General features: G+C 40.9%; 1 protein-coding gene across 27 annotated transcripts in view; it reads left to right on the top strand.

Moving 5' to 3' along the window:
- The window catches only part of KMT2C (lysine methyltransferase 2C), a 327,313-nt gene that overhangs the window by 117,451 nt on the left and 188,919 nt on the right, over positions 1–20,943 (top strand). For all 27 annotated transcript variants that reach the window (XM_043541583.1, XM_043541577.1, XM_043541582.1 and 24 more), the window contains 3 exons: positions 2,613–2,819; positions 6,866–7,011; positions 9,255–9,364. In XM_043541583.1, coding sequence (XP_043397518.1) covers positions 2,613–2,819; positions 6,866–7,011; positions 9,255–9,364 — 463 coding nt within the window. The remainder of the gene's footprint in view (positions 1–2,612; positions 2,820–6,865; positions 7,012–9,254; positions 9,365–20,943) is intronic.

Genomic DNA, 20,943 nt, shown 5'->3' on the forward strand with positions numbered 1-20,943 from the left:
TCTGTTTCATTCTTTATGCATCGTAATGTTTTGTTTGCTATTTTGACTGTTTTACATTGAGCAGGTTTTTTGTTTAACTATTCATAATGATCCCAACAACTTTTGTAAGTTGTTCCAATTAATTTATAGACCAGCCACATGTGTATGAGTAGTTCAGATTATTCCTTCCAATGTGGAAAACTTTGCATTTGTAAACACTGAGTTTCATCAGCCAGTGTGCTGCACTTTCATCTACCATTAAGTTCCTTTGAAGTCTCTCACAGTCCTCTTTAGGTTTGACTACCCTAAGTAATTTTGCCCCCTGATCTGCAAGCTATGTGTATGAGGGCAACTAACATGTTTTCACCTAATACTCTGGTTGGGCCATATTCTCTGAAATATGAATAGCTACTAATTTGTTGCTCTGCCATATAACATTTGAAATTACATTTACATTTACAGCCTGGAAGAGAGATCTCTCTTATCTTTATGCCCTCTTCATGAAACTTAGATTTTTCTTTCTTCAAAACATTTTTGTCTTCAGGCATATTTTTGTAAACATTTCTGAAATTAATCCATCGCTCAGTACTCCGTTATGAGCAAAATCTCTCCTGTGGGTTGTACGTTGTAAGTATAGGCCAACACCTATCCTGTGTCAAGCAGGGTCATTGGGGGCTGGAGAGGGGTCAACATGGGACGTGAATATGCACTAAGGTTCTTTCCCAAAGCAGCAAGGTGGGGTCTTCTCTAGCACTCTCTTGAATGCTATGAGAGGGACCCAACTAAGGCTCCTGTTGAAGCAACATGGCCCCAAAAGGGTGTGGTCTGCCAGTTTGGCATGGCCAACCCCACATACATGATCTAATTAGCAGCATGTTGCTCCTTCTTGGGCCACTCTTGAGAAGTGCTCCAGAAAACCATATCTTCCTGTTCAGCCTTTCCATGTGAGACAGCCAGCTGTGTGGTAGCAGAATGTCTCCGGGACCTTCTCTGCACCCAGTCGTCTTCCCCATCTTCCCTTCCCCAGTGGCATTGTATTGTAAGGGCAAGATTTTGTCCAGTCTCGGAGTACATTAAGTCAAGGTTAAATGGCTATATTGGATTGTCATAGTCCTCTGTTCCAGGCTGCAACTTTTCCCTTTTTAGTTCTTCTTTCTTCATTCTGCTGTTGCTGCTGCTTGTACCTGACTTTAGGTATCTCTACACTCGAAATGCTGCAGCACTGTAGCGTAGCTGCTTACCAAAGCAATGGAAGCGGTTTGTACATTGGTATAGTAAATCCACCTATCCAGGAGGCGGTAGCGAGGTTGACAGAATTCTTCCATCAACCCAGCAGTGTCTATAACCCGGGCTTGAGTTGATTTAATTACATTTTTTGCAACTCTGAGCAATGTAATTAAGCCATCCTAAATTTGTAGTGTAGACCAGCCCCTTGACTAGCAGTGCAGATGATCTGTTATTCTTTCCAAATCCTAGTGAACACTATACTGTAATTGGATCTCCAGGAGACTTTTTTTATTTTTAACTTACTGCTCCCAAAGTCCAAATATGCCACCTCAGAGATGTGCTTAAATTCTATTTAAATGGAGCTCTTTCCAAACCAGGCTTCCACCCAAGTGCCAGATTCCCTTAGGCACATTTTGGGGATCACATAAATACACATAAAACAAAGTTGCTCACTTAGGCGTAAAAACGTGTTAAATGATTTTTCTCTTTAAACAGTTTTTATGCAAATTTTAAAAGTTCACATTTTAGGTTTGTGAATGTGGTTGTTTTAGAAATATTGTGTAGTAACCTCCATATGATGTGACACAAGGAGTTCTGCCAGAACTGTCATTATGCTTTGAGTGTTAATATAAGATTGCAAATGGTACAGGGATAACTTACTTAACAGGTCACAGTACTAAATACGTGTAAGTTTCCTCAAGTATAAGTTTAGGCTGCTGTATTTTTACAATGTTTGTGTTAAATGGATATATGTATTTGTATATGATATGTAGCTATAACTGGCCTTTATGTAGTCATTACTGTGAGTGTTCCATTATGCTGATCTTCCCATTAGTGTGTGTGTGTGATGTTTTGTATACAATAGATAATGCATGCATTTGTATTGTATACGCATGGTTATATGTTATACATACTGTGTGTTATAGGTATACTGTGTGTTATAGGTATACGTGCGTGTGTTTTCCACTATATTAGCTTTTTGGTGGATATGGGATTGTAATAGGATAGTTCATCTCTTTCCCATTCTCCCCCGCCACTCCTTTTTTCAGTCACCACCATTTAGGTTTGCACACATCTTTTGGATTACAGTAGAGTGTGTGTGGGGTTTTTTCCTTGATAGACTAAGGGCATAGGAAAAAGAAAAATCTTTATTAACTTGGGTGTTTTCCACTTTTTTAGCAGACTTCCGTGGAAGAAAAAGAAAGCTACTGTTACATAACTTTAAATAATATATTTAGTAGTTACATTACACATTTATTTAAAGATACACTTTAAATTATTGTTTATATTTTATTTATCGTACTTTGTATTCTGTTTGAGGAAAGTCAAATTGACACAAAACATGACAATTAATAGGAGATCCCCCAAGAGTATCCTGGTTTTTAAAAGTTTCCTCTGCTTTGCAGCGAACAACTCTGCGCCTTTTGTTACTGTGGTGAACGAAGCTCATTAGGACAAGGAGATTTAAAACAATTCAGTCCCACGCTAGCGTTTATCATCCCCTGGAAGAACCAGCCTTTAAGTAAGAGTGAAACCAACGACAGCAGCGATGGAGCTTATGAGAGAACTCCAAGGCAAAACTCAGTGCCGCGCAAACAAAGAGGACAGAAGAAGTAAGTCTGTTTCATCATAAAAACTTCAGTCATGATTTTGTTGTAATGTTGATTATTGTAGAGAGGCCAGGAAGCATATATGCAAACATTGTGCAGTGATAAATGAATAATTTGAAAATTTGAAACTTGATGCTTAGTATTATTAATCTGTGTTTGAGAAATTGCAAACCACGTCAGAAAAATAGCAATCTTTCTTCTGCTGCTTCTTGTTAAGGTTTTTTCCCCTAGAAGCGAGAATGTGCTCTTTTTTTGGAGAGTACAAAAGTAAAAGAGACAGACTTACTTTAAAAGTACAAATGTATTAGTACGTTTTAAATAGATTTTAGAGAGAGTATGCAAAAGAACAGAAGAGGAGTAACAGATTAGCCAGTTGATTTCTAAACTGTTGTGTTTGTGTACTTTGGGGAGGCAAGAAGCGTGTGTGTGAGACCTTGTAATCTTTCTTCCCTGGCCCCCTCCAAAAATAATCCTTGCGACTGTAAAAAGCAACGTGCTATGTGAATACAGTGTATTCTACTGTGATTAGAACTCTTTGTTGTTTTTGTGTATGTCAATGTTCTGTTTTTAATCCAGGTATAGTAGGTATAGTATAGGTATATTAGTATCCCAACTGCCTTTTGCAATACAGCACTTTTTAATAGCTATTTCTGAGAAATTACATTCACGTACACATCCCTGTATAGTCCATGTTGAAAGGTTATTGAATATATTTATGGAAATGAAGTTTAAAATGCATCCATAACTACAAATGCAGATTTTTTTTCAGTATTTGCATAATGGAATAGATTTTTTTCTTAATATATATTTGGATTTTGTAATTCTGGGTTTTTGGCGTTACCATGGTAAAATGTGTTTTTGTTTCAGAGCTGTCTTGCTAATATGTGGATTCAGTTGTGCTGGCTGATTAGTAGAGGTTTTTGTAGCCTATGGGAAAGTGCAAAATTAATTTAGCTTGGAACAACTAAGCAGCTCTGTCCCTTGAGGGTGATGATGTAATCATCCCCAAGTGCCATGCTGGCTAACATCCAAGTTTAAGTACTAAAGCATTGTTGTGTTGGAGTTTTCTGATTGGTTGCTAGCTTTGGACTGCTGCCAGTACAGTGAAGAAGTGAAGTAGGAAATGAAACAATAACAAAGAGGCAGCCTTTTAAAAGGATTTAAGGTGGCACATTTTAAGGAATCCTGAATTATCAAGGCATATGTAACATTAAAAGTACTGTAGACATTTAAATTTAAGTTCACATTCAGATTAGGTTTATTCAATTTAAAATTTTTTAGTTTAATAGCCCTTAATTAAGTATGAATGCTGAATCTCCATATAAAGCTGGCAGTGATTTTATCCATTTGATATTAGGGAATTATAAACACAAATTTAAAAAAACAGGTACTCAGATTTCCTTATTATAAAATCTGATATGAATGTGTAATTCTTTTTTAGATTGATTCAAAACTGATAGTAATTCAGTAACAGGAGCCTATATGAATAATATCTGGTTTGACTGCATCTAGGGGTACTTGCCCTTTTTGGGTAGAATGGGTTAATTTAATATATCAGTTCATAAGGGGACTATTTTGTTCCTAGTAGTAGGTGCTAGTCTTGAAGGTTTTGATTTCTGATGTTGGACGCTTTTTTTTTTGTTTGTTTGTTATGACATAAGTCATTAGGATATAACTTAGTGCCAAGGATCGAAAACTTCATCCACTCACCAATAATGAGAGAGAAGCTTTTCTTGACAGATGTGGAGGGGGTCTTAGCCATCAATTTTTGCACAACTTAAGCTTTCACTTACTTTTCCCCATCTCCTTGCCCTTATGTTTCTGAAGGTAACCTTCAAAATAAGCCAAATGTAAAACGAGAGAATTTTCTATTCCTGAGTCAACACACAGCTCTGTTGCCTGCTGTAGCTCATAGATTTACCAGTCAGTAAGGTAAAATTAACATAAATTTGGTCAGGTTCACTGTTCTTTTTCAGAAGGGTATGAGCATCATGAAACTGTCAAGAACTATGGCAGTTTCATGCTGCTGCTACTGTGGACATCTATGAACAGCCACGGAGGCATATGCTTGATTTATTAATGAATAGGGGACTGCCAAATTCACAGCCATGAAAAACAGGTCACAGACTGTGAAATCATACTTCCCCAGTGAAATCTAGCTATTGGAGGGGCGGGGCAGGCCTTGGGGCGCCACAGCTGGGAGCTCCTACCATTCACTGGGATCCAGCTGTTAGTCCGCCAGGCTGAGGAGGGATGGGACTTCTCCTGCGTGGCTGCTCTTGCTGGGAGAGCAGACTGAAGGTAGCAGCCGCGGAGCTTCCTGCAGCTTGATTAGATTCCCAGAGATGGAGGTGGGTCTGATCTCCCCCATGCTGCTGGGAGAGCCCCAGCTGGGAGCTGCTCGTCCCCTCAGGACTGGGGTGGGACAAGACTTCCTCTTCCCTTGCACAGCCACTCTCGGGGGGAGATCAGACCCACCTACCCCGGGGAATCTCCCCCAGCTGCAGGAAGTTCTGTGGCTGCTGCCAGCTCTGAAGGTTCCCAGCAGCACGGGTGAGATCAGAGCCACCTCTGGAAAGCTCCGCAGCTCTGAAGGCCATGCAGAAGTGAGGGTGGAAATCCTGCAACCCCCCTACATCAGCTTTGTGACCCCTCCACAACCCACTTTTAGGTCAGGACCCCCACTGTTACAACACCCTGAAATTTCAGATGTAAACATCTGAAACTGTGAAATTGACCAATTTTAAAACCCTCTGGCTGTGAAATTGATCAAAATGGACTGGGAATTTGGTAGGGCCCTAATGAAGAAAGAACCAATAAAAGATTAAGACTACTCAAATTTTAGCACCCCCCTCCATGGCAACCACTCTGATGTCTGAGGAGAGTAGACATCTCAGTAAGGCTAAATTCAGTGCTTTAGAAATCCAAGGAAGAAACCCTTTTTTTAGGTAGGGTTGAGGGAGTCAGGTTTCTCTGGTTAATGGGTTAGTGGGTCTGATGTTTAGTGGATAATTTTTTGATAGGTTAGGTTAAAAAGCCAGAAGGAAGGATTCCCTGTGCTCAAATAGTATACTCTGTTGTTTGTGCTTTTTTTAATAGGTTTGATAGATTCTTCCATTTTATCATATTCTAGTGCTTTTTGTATCATTAAATTCTCCTTTTCTAGCCTCTTTCTCTTACACTTTGCTATTTTGTGAATTTTGGTTGTGTGGGATAAAGACACAGGACCAGCTCTGGGCACTGGCAAAGCAAGCACAAGCTTGGGGCCGCACGATTCCAGGGACGGTATTCCGGCCATCCTTTTTGCTTGGGCAGTTGCGCTCTCGGAGCTTGGGGCGGCAAAAAACCTAGGGCCAGCCCTGCAAAGACATCTGCTGCCATTGAACCTTCTCCATTCTTGGCCTTTTTCACCCTTCCCCCATACACACTAGCTGTGTGCTATCCTAGCAGCTTACCTCTGTCTGGTAAGGCAGAGTCTCCTTTGAGAATATTGTCAAAGCTATACCCACAGACCAGCTGTCGAGGTTGCAAAGAGGAAACCATAAGAAAGCTGCAGCTGACACCCTCTGTTTATACCACCTCCCTCTCTTTGTTCCAGGTTTTCCCATTTCCCCAGAGAAATATCCCTTCTTTGCCTGGATCTGTATCTGCTTGTACTTACCTAACAATCTTCTTCTGGAGATGAAGCAAGTCAAACAAAAAATGCAGTTTGAAAAATTTGAGTATGTATGGCCTGAACAATGAGATGGTCAGGCTGGACAAAGGGCCATTTAACAGCGTCATTTTTTCTGGTGCATATGACTTTTAACTGAAAGCATTGTTCTTTATTTTCTCCTACTGATATAAACACGGTGTCAAAATTCAAGAAACTGGGCTAGTTCTCCCCTCCCCCCTTTCTTTGATGTATATTTTATCACACAGGGAAAATTCATTTGAGGCATTCTGGTTTTTTTAGATCATTTGGAAAACACATAGCTAATTGAGTAATAAACATAGACTGTTTTAATTGCAGAGTTACCTACCCACATTTTTTCTCTCCTTCTCTACAGAGAGAGACCTCGACAGAGTGTAGCATCATGTACAAGTGTAAGCACTCAAACTGCTTCTGACGATCAGGTTGTCAAATTCTGGGATGAACTCAGTTTAGTTGGCTTACCAGATGACATTGATGTCCAAGCCTTATTTGAGCCAACAGGTAGGTATACGTTCATATGTGGTACATATTTATAATGGTTTAACTGGAATTCAAACTAAACTTTTGTTTAAATAATTCTTTAGTTTGGTATAGTGATTGCCTCTTTGGGGGAAGTGAGGAGCAAAGGAGAAAGAAACAGAGATAATACTTCATAGTTTAAACTGTCATTTTATTATAACTCCTAAAGGCCCAGTCTTACAAAGCCTCCTTCTCATGTGGCTTCACTGGGGCTACCTGAACAAATAACAATTAGTCATGAGAGGAAGGGCTTTCAGGATCAGGTCCTAAGATTGTAATATACATTTTTAACTTTAATGTTTCATTTAGGTGTCTGACAGAAAAATCAAGAAGCTTTGGGCTATTTTCTCAGAGCATTTTAGTTCAAATGTTGCCCTACCATCAATCTACACCATATGCTTATGTATAGGGCTCTACCAAATTCACAGCCATGGACAAGGCATCACGGACAGTGAAATCTGGTCTCCCCCTGTGAAATCTGGTCTTTTGTGTGCTTTTACTTTATACTATACAGATTTCATGGGGGAGACCAGTGTTTCTCAAATTGGGGGTCTTGACCCTAAAGGGAGGGTTGCAGGGGGATCGCAAGGTTATTTTAGGTGGGGGTCACAGTATTGCCACCCTTACTTCTACGCTGCCTTCAGAGCTGGGCGGCTGGAGAGTGGTGGTTGCTGAATGAAGAACCAGCTCTGCAAGCAGCAACGTAGAAGGAAGGGTGGCAATACTATACCATGCCGTCCTTACTTCTGTGCTGCTGCGGGTGGCGGCACTGCCTTCAGAGTTGGATGCCTGGCCAGCAGCCACTACTCTCCAGCAGCCAAGCTCTGAAGGCCATGCCGCCGTCAGCAGCCGCACCAAAGTAAGGGTTGCAGTACCACAACCCACCCTATAATAACCTTGTAACCCCCCATCCCCAACTCCTTTTTGGGTCAGGATCCCTACAATTACAGCGCCATGAAATTTCAGATTTAAATGCTCAAATCATGAAATTTACAATTTTAAAAATCCTATGACTGTGAAATTGACCAAAATGGACTATGAATTTGGTTGGGCCCTACTTATGTCCCACAAAAGAAGAAATTGTAAGAACTCAGAACTTGTTCTGTAAATATTATCTCTGTACTGAGCTTAGTAGTGGTGTCACTTTTTCAAAATTCTCTGAAAATTGGTTTCAAAATTTGATTGTAAAGAAATCTCTTTTAAATGAATTTTAAAAAAAATTAGCATGGGGTCTGGTCTCCTGATGTTGGATAAATTTTAATTATTCCGTGTCATCAGTATTGGAAGATGCTTACAATTCTTTTGACTTTAAGTCCCTTATTTGAGTTACTAAATGCAGAGTTGCAATATACAGTTTATATGCTTAATAGCAAATTTCAAGAGGTACATACCATGAGTCTTCTATGGTATGTCAGCATAGAATACCTTCAGCTGAGGCGAGAAATATTCGCAGTTCGTCATTATACCATATCCTTATGGTTTTCATTCTTTTGCCAGCAGCTGAACTGAAAGCCATTTTAATAGGTACTTTGAGTGCTGGAAGGTCTATTCTTGTAGTCTAAGTTTCCCAATATTAGTACAACAGGCTCTTATTTGTGAGTGTCTCTGTATAATGACAGCTCACTATTGTCATCACAGTGTTTTTACAAAACAATTTATGTACCAGCCCTGTGCATGGCACCTTGTGATCTTTTAAAAATTATTATTTGTTTACGGTAGCAGTCACAATGTGCTTGGTGCTTTCCCAACAGACAAAAGGAACTGATCCCTGTCCCAAGGAGTTCACAAGCTAAGGACAGATATACAGACAAACAGTTAAATAAGTGAGCGGCAAACTGAAGTTAACTTTGAGCGTATATGTACACACAGACATGTCACAGGTGTATTTATATATTTTGGGGTACAAAAACTAGAAGCTGAAAGGTATATAAATGTGTGAAAACATCTGGGTTTTTTTCTATATAATAAAAACTGCAGTATGTAGATAAATTGTTGATTCCTTCCTTCTCCCACTTTTCCTGTTTCAGTAAAAGACTATTGTCCTAATTCTGCAAGCGCTTACCACTAAAATTAAGCTCTGTATTCTCTAGTAAGGATTGCAAGATCAGGTCTGTTTTTTTGTTTTTTTTTGTTGAGGTTTTTCCTTTAATGCTTATTTTGAAACTCAACTGCTGCTTGGCAAAGTTGTAAAATCGTGCAATTCTTTCTCAATGATAATGCATTAGGTCACTGCTGGGCTCATCACCGCTGTGCAGAGTGGTCATTGGGAGTATGCCAGACTGAAGAGCAGCTATCGGTGAACGTGGACAAAGCTGTTGTCTCAGGGAGCACAGAAGTGAGTAGAAAAAAAGAACTTTTCCCCCAAGCCTGTAAAGTAAAAATAAAAATAAATTCAAATAAGACTACAAAATGTCACTCACTGAAAATATCAACTCCTACAGCTTTGTTCTGCCTTCTACATTCACAGTAATGGTTTACTGTACAAGTAATCAGATTGTAATCTACAGTTGATTTCAGTGGGAAAACTTGTGGAGTATCAAGTACTACTCAGCTTGAGTTTGTGTGGCAGAATCAGTCCTGTGGTTATTAGAAGCTGACAAGGGGTTCGCAGAAAAAAAATAGATTTGTTCAAATTAGCAAATGCCTTTTTCATTAACACTAATATTCATCCTAGCCTTACAATTTTATATCATCAGAGTACAGTTAATATGGTGTCGATATACCCAAATACTCTTAAAAAACAAAACAAAAAACAGCCACCAAAAAAGTGTGTAGTAATAACAAAAGTAATGTGAGTGCAAAGAAGTACTGCCATTTTATGTATTGGGGAAAAATGTGTTTGGTTGGTTGTTCTTCTCATTTAAAGAAGAAACTATATGAAAACAACAGCAGGTGCCTTGAAAGAAGGCAGACTCCTTGTAATGACACTTTCTTGGCTTGGTGACAGAAAGAAGGTGCTGCCTACCTGACTGAAAATAGACATTTCAGTCTGTATTTCAAAATGTCAAAAAGATCCACATGGTCTTTGCCACATACAGTCATCTTTTTGTATTATTGATTAATTTCCAGTAAATTATTTTAATCATTTATTTATTACAGTAAATAAACAAAATCTAGTTTGCCATTACGTCAAGCAGCTTAACAGTGCAAACTAATTGGCATCATTACTGCTATTTCAAAGAGTAACACTGATATCTGGAATTTATTTACCTTTATTTTCTTTAAAGAATTGTTTGTTGAAAAGTTTTAATTTCTTAACTTGATAGTTTATGGAAGATTTATTTATTTTAATGTAAGTGCTCCCTATTGGGTGTGAGTGACAAAGTCTCTCAGTTCAACAGTTTTTCTCACACATGAATGTGCAAATCAACTTTCTTATCGCCTAATATTTACCTTACTCCATGAATAATTTCATTGATTTCAATGGACTACTCTGAGTGAGACTGCTCAAACTGAGTATAAGTGGCAGAACTGGGCCCTAAATTAACTAGAGACATTAAAACACTTAAATATATTGATAACAGAAATGTTTTGCCAATAATATTGCCAAGTTGCCTTTTTTTTGTAGTCAGACTATTGAAGAACTGTTAAATTTTTCTTCTTCAACATTTCCTTTTTAAAAAAATAAGACACAAAATTGCTGTAAATCTGTCTTCAAATTAACGTTGGCCTTGAAGACTTTCAGTAAACTAACTGTGTTTTAAAGAAGGGATTTCCATTTAGAATGGAAATATCAGCTTGACTTTTGTAATACTCAATGATGTGTTATGTATAAGTTTGTCATAGGAGAGTGGGCCATGAATGACATGTGCAAAAGAAAACTTTTAAATATTGTTTGAAAACTTCTGCACTGTATTTTGAATGGAGATTCCTATAAATTAAAGGAAAGAGAAATTGTGTGTTGGGAGACAAACTGGAATATTACCATAGTATACATGACCACATACACAGGCATGCACACATCACATAAAAAAAGATATGATTTTTGTATATGTATGGATATAAAACTTTCATGTTTTTTTCATTATTATTTCAATTTCAGTAGCAACTAGGGCCTGTTGTGCTAGGCGCTGCACAAGCACAGAACAAAAATACAGTCCTTGCCACAAAGAGCTTAGAATGTAAGTATAGGACAAGAGACAACCAAAGGATCTAGATAGACAGGGGAGTACAAAAGAACACTAAGACTATTGGTCAGCATGATAGGCAGTGGTCTTGGCATAACAGTAGTCTAGCCATTTATCAAGTTGTGTGGATAACAGAAAAGGAGGGTTTTGAAGGAGGATGAGGTAGCTTTGCAGATGTTTACAGGAAGCTCCTCCAAGTGTGAGGTGCTTGTTGGAAAATTTAACTATTAGACGATGGAGACTGGCATCATGGGCCGATTGCTGCAGGAATTGACATTTCAGTAGTGAATAAAAAATAATAAATAGGATGGGGATAGGTGGGGAAGAGCCTTGAAAGAGAAGACAAATAGCTTATGTTTGTTGCAATAGAAAAGGGGGAGCCAGTGGAGGAAGGCAAAGGTGGAGGGTGACATAGTCAAAGCAACAGCTAGGAAGATGATCTTTCCTGCAGCATTCTGAATGGATATGAGTGGGGCAAGACAATATTTGTCAAGCTAGAGAAAAGGATGTTGTAGTAATCAAGCAGCGAGATGAGAGTCTGGATGACCATTTTAGCTGGATAGATGGATAAGAAAGAAGATATCTTAGAGATGTTATACAGAAAGAGTCAGACATAGCCTGGGCCTAGAGTGAGGTCCAAGTCGAAGATGACCGCAGGTTATGGGCCCAAGTGACAGGCAGGATGATGGTGGTGTCCACAGTGATAAAGTAAGGAGGTAGCGGGGAGGCCCGGGAGGAAGATTAAGAGCTCTGTTTTAGCTTAAGCTGATGGCTAGACATTCCTGAGGAGATGTTAGAGAGCCAGGTTGAGGTTTTAATTTGGACAAAAGGAGGGAGGAGTACATAAGTAGATCTCAGATTGTCAGCATGGTGGTAGTTTAGAGTTGTTTGGCTAGGAAAATGTCAGAACTGAAGAAGGAGAGAATGTATCTGTGGAGAAGGTCAGCCTGGTCATGGGATTTCCAACAGACACTCCGTGGTCCAAAAAGAGAAGCAGAGGAAGTTGATATTAGGGTGAGCCAGTTTTGGGGATTGGCAGAGCAGACCTTGCAATGGTGGAGAGAAGCAAAAGAGATAAGGGTGGAGGGGAATGAAGCATGGAGAGAATGAACGACGATATCAATGGAAGGCAGGGAGGAGAGGGCTAAAAGCACGCAAGAAGTCAGCAGTGCTGATGGATTGGAAGTCACAGAAAAGCCAAGTGACGGCATGAGGGAGGAGGCGGCTGTTGCTGCTGAAGAAAATCGGGTGATAGAGAGGGAGAACTCAGTAACAGAGAGATCGGAGAGAACAGTGCTTGGTGAAGACCAAGTCAAATGACCGGGCCTTTTGGTGACTGGTAGCATTGAACCAGAGCTGCATGTTGAATGAAGAGGTGAAGGTGAGGAAACCTGCAGCTAAAGTTCGGATGGATTATCAACATTGAAGTTGAAATAATCGAGGAGTAGTATAGGAGATTGTGAGGAGAGGAGTGGAAACCAGCAAGGAAGGCTGATGGGGAAGAGTTGGGTGGATGATAGATGACAGAAGCATGGAGAGGGAGATGAGAAGAATCAGATGCAGTACTGTTCAAAAGAGGAGAAAGAGTGGAAAAGATGAGGTAGAAGGGTTTGGAAGTGCCAGAGTAGGAGAGGTGAAGCCCAACACCCTCACTATGGTCGGATCCAGGTCACAGAGTGTGAGAGAAGGGCAGGTCTCTGTAAGAGCCAGGAGCTGGAGGGAGCGAGATATAAAGAGGTCATGGAGCCTGTGATCTTTTTAGAGATAGAGTGGGTGTTCCAGAGACAGCAAGAAAAGGGGAGGGGGAGGATGGACATGAGGTTAGGAATGGTGGCACCAGTTAAAGGGCTGGAGATGGTTCCGGAGGCAGGTATGGGAATGGAGGGAGAATATTGTGGCAAATGTTACCAAAGGGGAGGAGGAGGATGTAGATGTTGGCTCTGGATTTGTGCTGGTGGGAGAGATGGGGAAAATCAGGAAAGGGGAAAAGGGAAGAGGAGCAGGTAGAGCTGGTGGGGAACTGCAGCAGGTGAGGGGAACAAGGATGGGGAAATAGAGCCATTGTGGGGAAGGGAGAGGGGAGGTGGACAAATGCTATGATGTAGAAGAGGGTTCTTGTGAGAGCCATGGGAGCGTGCGTGGTAGATGAACAAGATTACCAAAAAAACCAACCAACAAACAAGGCTCAGAGATTGAAAAATGCTGTGAAGGTATTCTTTCAAGTGGTCCTGCTAAGCAGCTACAGTGCACTGCCTCACCATGTGAGGAAGGGGAACGGAGGTGGTCAGACTCAAGCATGGAGGGTATGTCTACGCTGCAGTTAAAAATCCACAGCTGGCCTGTGCCGTCTGACTCGATCTGTGGGGGGCTGTTTAATTGCAATTTAGGTGTCCATGCTCTAGGACCCTGCAGGGTGGGAGGGTCCCAGAGCTCAGGCTGCAGCCCAAGGCTGAGCCTCTACCACAATAGAACAGCCCTGCAGTCCGAGCCCAAGTCAGCGGCCTGGGCCAGCCACTGACGTCCAGTTGCAGTGTAGACATACCCTGAGACAATCTAGCTGTAGGGGGGAACAGGTGCAGAAGTGTCTCCCAAGTGCTTGCAGGTTGCTTAGCAATTAGAGTGTGTTGTGTGACTTTGATATCCAGATGATAAATTGCATTTATCATGCACCTTTTAGGAAGTCAGCTGCATTCTGTCCACCAAGTCATCTGCACTAGGGCTATTTCTAACACTAAACTCCTGACCAGCATGCAGACAACTGCCATTAGGGACAAAAAACAGACAAAAATAAACCAAAACTAAACTCAGCCACAGAAATGTTTCATCCAACAAATATAAAAATTTCACCACAAAATTTAAAATGGTGAAAGGCTAAGGATGGGGAAATATTCAACTTTAGACCCCATGATTGATTTAAATACTTATTTTTGATGAACCACTAGGGCTACATCATAGTGCATTATACCATCTGAAAACCAGGAATCATTTCTGTTTGTTGACCCAGATCCAGCTCTAGTAGACTGCAATATGTTGGACCTTAAATTTGTGTGACTTCATGTGGAGAAAAAAATATTTTAGAAGTTTCTGACATATATTCATAATAATTTTTTTTCTCCTTCAGAGGCCTGTACTGTTGCAGTCAGGTTACTTAGGCAGTCTGCCTTCCTAGAGGAAAGGATACGAAAAGCAGTCCCAATAAATGTAGTGGCCCAGGGCTTCTTGAGGCTCTAAACTGAGGCCTTAGAGGCCCTGTGTTAAGATTAGTGTTTGGTTAAGAACTGGAAATGTTTCCATGAACTGCATGCTGTGGTTTTTAACCTGAAACATTTGGTTTGCACCTGCCACTGTGGGGGGGGGTGGAAGTAGAGAGCACTACTTCCCATGCAGCTCCAGGAGCAGCTCTGCTACAGGTACTGAGCAGCTCCCTCAGGGCTGCCTGCTGCTGTGCAGGAAGGAGAGGAGATAGTAGTTTTGGCTGCTCCATTGCCTGCTTCCCTGCCAGGTTGTGAGATTCTTGGAGAAAGCAGGATGAGAGCTCAACTGGTTCTGCCTGAGTCTAGGAGACTGTCTAGCAAAGATGGGTCCCCGCCCTCACCTGAATCAACGAGGAGTCTTTGTGGCACCTTAGAGACTAACAAATTTATTTGGGCATAAGCTTTTGTGGGCTATAACCCACTTCATCAGATGCCCTCACCTGGCCACTTAGCTTAGCCCTGGAGAAGTGGGGGAAAAAAGGAGAAGCAGACACAACAACCAATTAGTTTTTGTTCCCAGATTCTTTGCACCAGCCATAGGTTAGAGTACCTTGGGGGCTGCTCTAAGTTGTACTAGCTGAATCATGATTGACAGGGTGTCATATGTCAGCTGGTTATAGCTGGAGTACAGTGTGTTACAGTCACTTCCTCTGCCCACCCTCAGCACATCCCTCTGCACCAGTGACTGAAGCAAGGGAAACGTAGGAGTTGGGTATGCCAGCTCTGTACTCACACTAGGGAATCCAGCAGGGGACCTGTGGGTGGTTTCCACTGTCATTGTGCGCCACTTGAGCAATGCAAAGGGAAGAACAAGGCAGAGACTCTGTGCTGGAGTATTGACAGTAATATGTTTGGCCCTCAAACTGAAAAGGTTTACATTACCTGCAATAATATATTATTATATAACAATAGACGACAATATATTAATTCTCCAAAATACTTCTATATAAATGCATAGTATTATGTAATATATTTTGGTTGCTGTTCATTTGATATATTTTTGTATTTACAGCTGTTGCATTGTGCGTTCTTTAAATTTTGCTTTCCTTTAGTTTAGGTGCCACAAGTACTCCTTTTCTTTTCGCGAATACAGACTAACACAGCTGTTACTCTGAAACCTGTCTTTAGTTTTTTATATTCTAATGCTGTAAATGTGTTGGATGCTGCTGGCGATACAGGTGTGAGTATGTGGTTAGGTTTATTTAGATGATTTTCCATAAAACAATTTGTAGGTTGTTTCTTTAACGGGCCATCAGACTTGCTTTTATTTTTTCCCTGGCAGTCCCCCTGGCATTACATGAGTTTGATGTGGTCTACTGCAGTAACATCTTTGCCCAGCTGGGAAGGTGTTTTCTCCATTCCTTATGTTACTTGTGCAGATTAGTTCTGACATGCAAAGAATTTTTTTTTTGTTAGCAAGTTTGGTTTTTTTATTCTCTACTTTGCTGGGAACATTTTATAGATTTTCTTACTTTGAGGGTCTTCTTAATTTGGAATTTGTATTATTCCCACAGTATTCTTGCCAGCAAGTTAAAGAAGTATGGGCTGGATGAATGGACTATAAGGGGGATAGAAAGTTGGCTAGATTGTCGGGCTCAACGGGTAGTGATCAATGGCTCCATGTCTAGCTGGCAGCCGGTATCAAGTGGAGTGCCCCAAGGGTCGGTCCTCGGGCCGGTTTTGTTCAATATGTTCATAAATGATCTAGAGGATGGTGTGGATTGCACCCTCAGCAAGTTTGCAGATGACACTAAACTGGGAGGAGAGGTAGATACGCTGGAGGGTAGGGATAGGATACAGAGGGACCTACACAAATTGGAGGATTGGGCCAAAAGAAATCTGATGAGGTTCAACAAGGACAAGTGCAGAGTCCTGCACTTAGGACGGAAGAACCCCATGCACCGCTACAGACTAGGAACCGAATGGCTAGGCAGCAGTTCTGCAGAAAAGGACCTAGGGGTTACGGTGGATGAGAAGCTGGATATGAGTCGTCAGTGTGCCCTTGTTGCCAAGAAGGCCAATGGCATTTTGGGCTGTATAAGTAGGGGCATTGCCAGCAGATCGGGGGACATGATCGTTCCCCTCTATTCGACATTGGTGAGGCTTCATCTGGAGTACTGTGTCCAGTTTTGGGCCCCACACTACAAGAAGGATGAGGAAAAATTGGAAAGCGTCCAGCGGAGGGCAACAAAAATGATTAGGGGACTGGAACACATGAGTTATGAGGAGAGGCTGAGGGAACTGGGATTGTTTAGTCTGCGGAAGAGAAGAATGAGGGGGGATTTGATAGCTGCTTTCAACTACCTGAAAGGGGGTTCCAAAGAGGATGGCTGTAGACTGTTCTCAGTGGTAGCAGATGACAGAACAAGGAGCAATGGTCTCAAGTTGCAGTGCGGGAGGTTTAGGTTGGATATTAGGAAAAACTTTTTCACTAGGAGGGTGGTGAAACACTGGAATGCGTTACCTAGGGAGGTGGTGGAATCTCCTTCCTTTAGATATTTTTAAGCTCAGGCTTGACAAAGCCCTGGCTGGGATGATTTAGTTGGGGGTTGGTCCTGCTCTGAGCAGGGGGTTGGACTAGATGACCTCCTGAGGTCCCTTCCAACCCTAATATTCTATGATTCTATGATTATTCTTTCTCAGTACTTGGGTATCAGTTTCTGATTGTCTTTTAACTGTTTTTGACAGTGTTTCTTATTACTCTGTTTATCAGTTGAGATGTCCATTTGGCTTCATTGAACTTGTGATTGCACTAATAAAGCTTGTATGAGCATATTTTCACTGACGTGTTTCAAAATGTGTGTGTAAATCATTTTCTCTTTCCACTTGGCCCTTACTTTCTGCTGGATTAAAACTTTTAAGTGTAGTCCACACCTCCTGTCCAAGGGTTTCTATGTCTGTGCATGTTTCACAAAATATTCTGCTTAGATTTTCTCTTCTTTGATACACCCCTTTGATTCACTGGTTTTGAAGGCATTAAAATTTATCTGTTCAGACATATGACAAATTTATTTCTTGTATTTTTTTGGCCTAGTTCTGTGTTAGTTACTTTGACTTTGTTACCCAGTTTCCATTCTGTCTCTGATTATTGTTGATATGTCCATAGTGTCTGTGAAGTCTTATTTTTTCATGGCTTAAGAGACTGAATGCATCAAGTTATTTTATTTCATAGCTGACAAGTAAATGACCAAATAGACCATTATATGTGTGGTAATGTATGTGCGTTGGCACTCAATGTGGAGTGTAGCTGAGTCCTTTTACTCCTTTGTTCATCTTACCCACCTGACCCAAAGAAAGAGTTTCTCAAGACCACTCTTCAGGTTAAACAGTTACATGTCCATGGGGCTCCAAGATCATTCTTTTAAGTTCAATATGGTGTAAACTCCAGAGAGCTACATTCCAGCTCTTATATTTCGGATGTCTTTTGTAAAGGCTTTTAGCATAAAATCCAATTTTGCTTGTATATTTGGATCCCCACATTTTTCTTAACACTTTTTATATATAGTGTCCAGTTATTTGATTTAATGCAAAATATAACTAACCCACTAATATCAGTTCCTTAAAATGCTCTAGACAGTATATGAAAATAAGTCTGAAATAATGAAGCAGATTGGTAGCCACATTGTTAATTTGATATGAGACTGGAGGATCAGACTTTAGCCAGAGACACAGGGTAGAGCAAGAGATTTTTCAAAAGTCTTTCTAGGTGAGAAATGAAAGTACAGTATTACGTGGCTGTACCTACTAAACTAAACCAAACAAAACTATTAAGAAAAGATAGAGTTTTAAAAGGAGAGAGAGAGAAGTATCCTGCTTTTGCCTGTACCTCTGGCTCCAGTCTTTTGCATCTCTAACTGTATCCTTCATCATGCTGTCTTGATACTTGGTACCAAGTACAGGGTGCATTTCCAATTTTAATTCTAATTAAATTGGGGGCCTCCAGGGATTACAGCTGTTGAGTTTTTAACAAAAATTATTTTGAAACATTTTCAGGTATTTTAAATACCGCTTTGTGATATCCATGTTTAATGTACATATTTTTATGAGGTGAGTGTTTTCCTGTGTTCTGCTAAGGCAGTAGTAAAAATTGCTGCTTGTTTGCATTAAATGGCTCAATTCAGGATGTGTTACCAGTGTAGAAGGATATGGGCTAATGTCACCACGGTCAGGAATTGCTGTCAGTTAGTTCCATTAAAAATGGCCAATTCTCCTTCTCTGCTTTCTTCCGGAAAAGGGAAAGACTTCACTCCTGCGCATGGCGCTCCCCCTCTTCTTGTTGTTTTTATTTAATACTGTAGTTGTGTATGGAAAAGTTGTGTAAATAAAAGGACACAATCCATATGCAAGGAGCTTGCATTCTAGATTAAAGCAATATATGTCAAAAAGTGTAATGGACTGTGTGGGAAAGGTCTAGGGAAGGATTGGGTGGACACACTGTTAATGAGACACGCCCAGAAAGGACAAATAGCATTTGGTGGCGGTTTAGCAAGTTGTATGTTAGTTATGTTGAAATAAGGGGTATGTATTTTTAACATCACTTTTTTTTGTTCTTGTTGATCTTAGAAGGACTTAATGGCATTTGAATTGCTGCCTTTACACACACCACACAATAAAGAAGTTGCTGTAGCGGTAACTTTCCCAACCACCCTTCTCTCCTGATAGCACTTAAACAGCAGCCTACAAAGCTAGGAGACCTCACTCATCTGGAGCACAGAGGCTGAAGAAAAGTGATACTGAAGGAAATGAAGAGGGCATGTGTTTTTATCTTCTGAAATGCTAGTCGGTAGGAAGTCATTTAAATGGGGTGTGTGAAACAGTCCTCCCAATCCACTGTCTCACCTTTTCCACTGTCTCCAGTTCAAATTCAGTGTATCTTGTTGGTCACAGAAGACATGTACAGCTCTTCCACTCCCTGTTTATCCAGTTTTGTCTTTTACTGTGTTATCCTCTATCCCTCCATTCCACCAGTGATGACAGCCTTATCCGCCCACTTGTGTATTGCTCTTACAATTGTCTTCACATCTTCTTCCATGCTACCAACGTGCATGAAACGCCCAATCTGAACTGATCCATAAAGCCACTACCTTTTCCTCCTTCATATCCCCGCTCAAGGCTCACTTCTTCTGTGATTCTTACCAGAAGGGGCAGGTTATGGGGAAGTTTGATATAGCTCAAATGTTTTTCATAATTTTTTTTTAAATAGTCTATAAATGTCAATATTTGAATGTATCTTTCTCATCCTTTGTTTCTTGTCTTCTTGAGACTTGTCTACAGTTAGTTTTTTGTGTGTGTGCTGATTTAACTAAATCGGTAGAAAAATGGTTTAGTTAAATTGGTGCAACTCTCTAGGGTGGACACTTATACTGGCATAAAGGTGTTTATGTGACTGTTGCTTATTATACTGGTATAACTGTGTCCACACTAGAGGCTTGCACCAAGTTAGCTAAATCATTTTTTCTACTGATTTTAGTTAAATCAGTCCAAAAACTGTATGTAGATGAGGCCTTAGATTACGTACTCCTCGGGACAGTGACTGTGATTACCTGTGTATCTATCTGCGTCTATCTATGTATCTGTGCCTATCACAGTAGGGCCATGACCCTCATTGTGACTTCTGGGAGCTATCATAATATCAGCACTCCCAAGCTGACCCCTTATATGTCCCTGGCCTAAGTAGGCTGGGTCTAGCAGCACTTCCAAGCTGTCTCCCTCATATGCCCTTGGACTCGGCAAGCTGGGTCAAACAACACCTCCAAGCTGCCACCCTCCTATGTCCCTGGTTCAGCACGTCTTTATCCCCACTTTCACGTTACAATTGTTGTGATAGTAACCCACTTGATGAGAAAACCCCAAAGGGTTTTTGGGTGCTGCAGGGATCCTTTAGCTTAGGTACGAGGAGCGTTGCTGCAAAGCAAATGCGGAAACGAAAAAACACCCACGAGGGGAGTGTGGGGAGAGAAAGAGAGAAGCAACCAACTTAATCATGAAAGTTATTTATTTCCAGGTTATTTAAAGTTATAATAATAATAAAGTTATTTATCACCATAGGGGAGCCAAACAAACAAAACAGTTATAATATTAAATCTAACCTAAACTTGATTATAAAAGTCAGGTTTAGAAAACTATAACTGATCACACAAGTCAGGGTCAGAAGGCTATACTCAGAGAGCGAGCGAGCTGGGTTTTCGCTACTCCATGAAGCTTGAATCGATCGGGGGTCCCAGGTGGTGGTGGTAGCTGAGGGTCTGGAGTGCTGGAGACAGGCAGAGCCCCTAGCATGATCAGTCAGGAGAAGATGAAGTCCCAGTGGATCCAGGCATCAGAACACATGAGCATGGGTAGGGGGTTTTGTAGAGAAACAACAGTCGTTCAAGGGAGAGCACTAGATTTGTTTTATGTGTAAACAAGGGAGAATACCAAAGTTGTTTTCTTCAGGCTAGACTTGAAAGCTGATCATTCCTGGCTTTGGGCCATGTTCCTTGGAGGGAGCTCACAATGCAATTAGGGAGCTTCACTATTTTGGATACCAGTAA

The sequence above is a fragment of the Chelonia mydas genome, chromosome 2 (assembly GCF_015237465.2).
Source record: "Chelonia mydas isolate rCheMyd1 chromosome 2, rCheMyd1.pri.v2, whole genome shotgun sequence".
Classification (NCBI taxonomy): Eukaryota; Metazoa; Chordata; order Testudines; family Cheloniidae; genus Chelonia; species Chelonia mydas.